Here is a 2819-nt window from a genome sequence, read left to right as displayed (position 1 = left end):
AAAACGCAAATACTTTCAATTGCGTCTGCAAGATGAATTGAATTTTGTGTATTTGTTGTTGTACTATAGCCTATACTTCCAGTTACTCTATTACTATTGAGTGAAGAAATTTTTAGCTATTTTACTGGATGAGGAACTAATAAATTTTATAATTCACTTTTCTCGAAACCAAAAAAATTTCTTCCCAAGTTTGTTTTAGTGTGACAGAGAAAAATCCTTTGTGACGTCATTCTGGAGCCGGAGATATTTTTAAATAGTTTTCTCTACTTCTAAAAAATCTTACTTTCTTATTTTGTTTTTTTTCTGTCGGAAAAACGTTTCCTCATTTGATTTTTTTTTAATTTTTTTATTTTCTTGAAATAAATTTTTTTCGGAATTGTGTAGTTTCGAGTTTTTTCCGATCACTTTTGATTACTGAAGCACTAATTCTTTCTTTTGCTTTTTCGATTTTTTATAATTTATATTAATATTTTAATGGTTGTAGTGGTTTCAACTCGCGCTTCTCAGCCAATCGTCAGCTCCATCCAGTCCGTTCTTCCGTTAATTGTCTTAGTTATTTTTGTAATTAGCGTGACCATAAACTTCATTAATAATATTGATGATTATAATGATATTTTTATATTATTCATTCATTCATTCGCTCATCCATCCATTCATTCGTTCTTTCATTCTTTCATTCGTTTGGTCATTCATTCATCTATGCTGCCCATTCATTCATTCAATTTATTTGCCCATCCATTCATCAAACAGGAAGTGACGTCAGACTACTACCAGTTCTATTGTTCGTACATGGAGAATCTTTGGAAACCGGAACCGGAAATGCCTACGACGGAAGTGTCATGGCGGCCGCCGGAAATATCATGGTGATCACGCTAAACTACAGATTAGGAGTTTTTGGTTGGTTGTTTTACGACCTGCTAAAAATGAGTAGTAGTAGTAGTAGTAGTAGCAGTAGTAGCAGCAGCAGTAGTAGTAGTAGTAGTAGCAGTTGTAGCAGCAGCAGCAGCAGTAGTAGTAGTAGTAGCAGTAGTAGTAGTAGTAATAGTTGTTGTTGTAGTAGTAGTAGTAGTAGTAGTAGTAGTAGTAGCAGCAGCAGTAGTAGTAGTTGTGGTGGTAATAGTAATAGTGGTACTGGAAGTAATAGTAATAGTAATTAATTTATACATTTTCGTGTCTAAACCGCATTGGCAATGATTGCAATTTTCTTCTGCAAGTTAAATTCACTTTTCCCATGTGAAAAAGAAATCATTCATTTGGAGTTTTATTTTTTAGTTTAATTAAATATCCAAAGTTTAATTTGTTTATTCTTTTTTAGTGTCTTTTATTTTATTGTATTTGAGTTAGTTCAGCCAAACGACTTCAATTAACCAATCAAGCAATCACTCAGCAAATCACCCAGCCAATCAAATAACCGATCGACAAATCACCCAGCCAATCAAATAACCGATCAAAAAATTAATAAAAAAAACCAATCAGGATTCTTTAGTACAGGCACGAGCCACGCCCCAGGCAATATGGCGATTCTAGATATCATAGCAGGGTTACAATATATAAGGTATCAATCAATCAATCAATCAATCAATCAATCAATCAATCAATCAATCAATCAATCAATCAATCAATCAATCAATCAATCAATCAATCAATCAATCAATCAATCAATCAATCAATCAATCAATCAATCAATCAATCAATCAATCAATTAATCAATCAATCAATCAATCAATCAATCATTCAATCAATCGATCGATCGATCGATCGATCGATCGATCGATCAATCAATCAATCAATCGATCGATCGATCGATCGATCAATGAATGAATGAATCAATGAATGAATGAATCAATCAAACAATCAACCAACCAACCAACCAACCAATCAGAGAAAACATATTAGTGTTTGGCGGAAACTCCTCTGACGTCACGGTCATGGGCAGGGATGGCGGAGCAATCCTGGTGAACCTGCTACTCATCTCACCAATCACAAAAGGTCTGGTTGATGATGACGATGGTGATGATGATGGAGTGATGATGATGATGAATTTATATATATATACATAGTGCTGAATTTAATTGACAAAATGACATTTAAAGACATGCCATTCTTGCCATTTCGATATGAATATTGGTTATAATTATTTGATAATCATAATAATAATAATAAAATAGACATCATCGTCATCATCATCGTCATCATCATCGTCGTCGTCATCATCATCATCTCTAAAGGCGCGTAAATGTTTTAGCATTGGCGCATAACAAATCGATAGATATAACAATATATTAGCCGGCCAACTGAGGAGCATGTATAACTGCTTGGGAAAAACCCGATGATGATGGCGATGATGATGATGATGATGACGATGGTGATGATGATGACGAGGATGATGATGATGACGAGGATGATGATGATGATGATGACGTTGTTGTTGCTGCAGCTGATTATTTTGGCAGCGAAGACTACTACTACTACCACTACGGTGATGATGATGGTGATGATGATTATGATGATGATGATAATGATAGTGATGATGATGACGACGATGATAATGATGGTGATGATAATTGTGAGGAGGACAATGATGGCGATGATGGTGATGATGACGATGATGATGATTGTGGTGATGATGATGATGATAGTGATGAGGACGATGATGATAATGATGATGAAGACGATGATGATGATGATGAATATATCATCCCGACTATTGCAATGCTAATACTGACCCCTCCAACGACACTTCAGTACTATGAGAACATCATCATCATCATCATCAGATTTTTCTTCGCTACTGCGATCATTATCACAACTACCACCAT

The 2819-nt window shown here is 34.8% G+C and overlaps 1 protein-coding gene across 1 annotated transcript in view; it reads left to right on the top strand.

Annotated features, from left to right (window-relative positions):
- The window catches only part of HELRODRAFT_91427 (hypothetical protein), a gene marked incomplete at both ends in the record, with an annotated part of 35269 nt that extends 33209 nt beyond the window's left edge, over window positions 1-2060 (top strand). Inside the window, 3 exons of the mRNA XM_009012212.1 lie at window positions 751-897; window positions 1477-1555; window positions 1883-2060. Coding sequence (XP_009010460.1) covers window positions 751-897; window positions 1477-1555; window positions 1883-2060 — 404 coding nt within the window. The remainder of the gene's footprint in view (window positions 1-750; window positions 898-1476; window positions 1556-1882) is intronic.
- Between the last annotated feature and the right edge of the window lie 759 nt (window positions 2061-2819).

This window comes from Helobdella robusta (genome assembly GCF_000326865.2).
Source record: "Helobdella robusta unplaced genomic scaffold HELROscaffold_101, whole genome shotgun sequence".
NCBI lineage: Eukaryota > Metazoa > Annelida > Clitellata > Rhynchobdellida > Glossiphoniidae > Helobdella > Helobdella robusta.
This window is presented reverse-complemented; position numbering and strand designations above follow the sequence as displayed.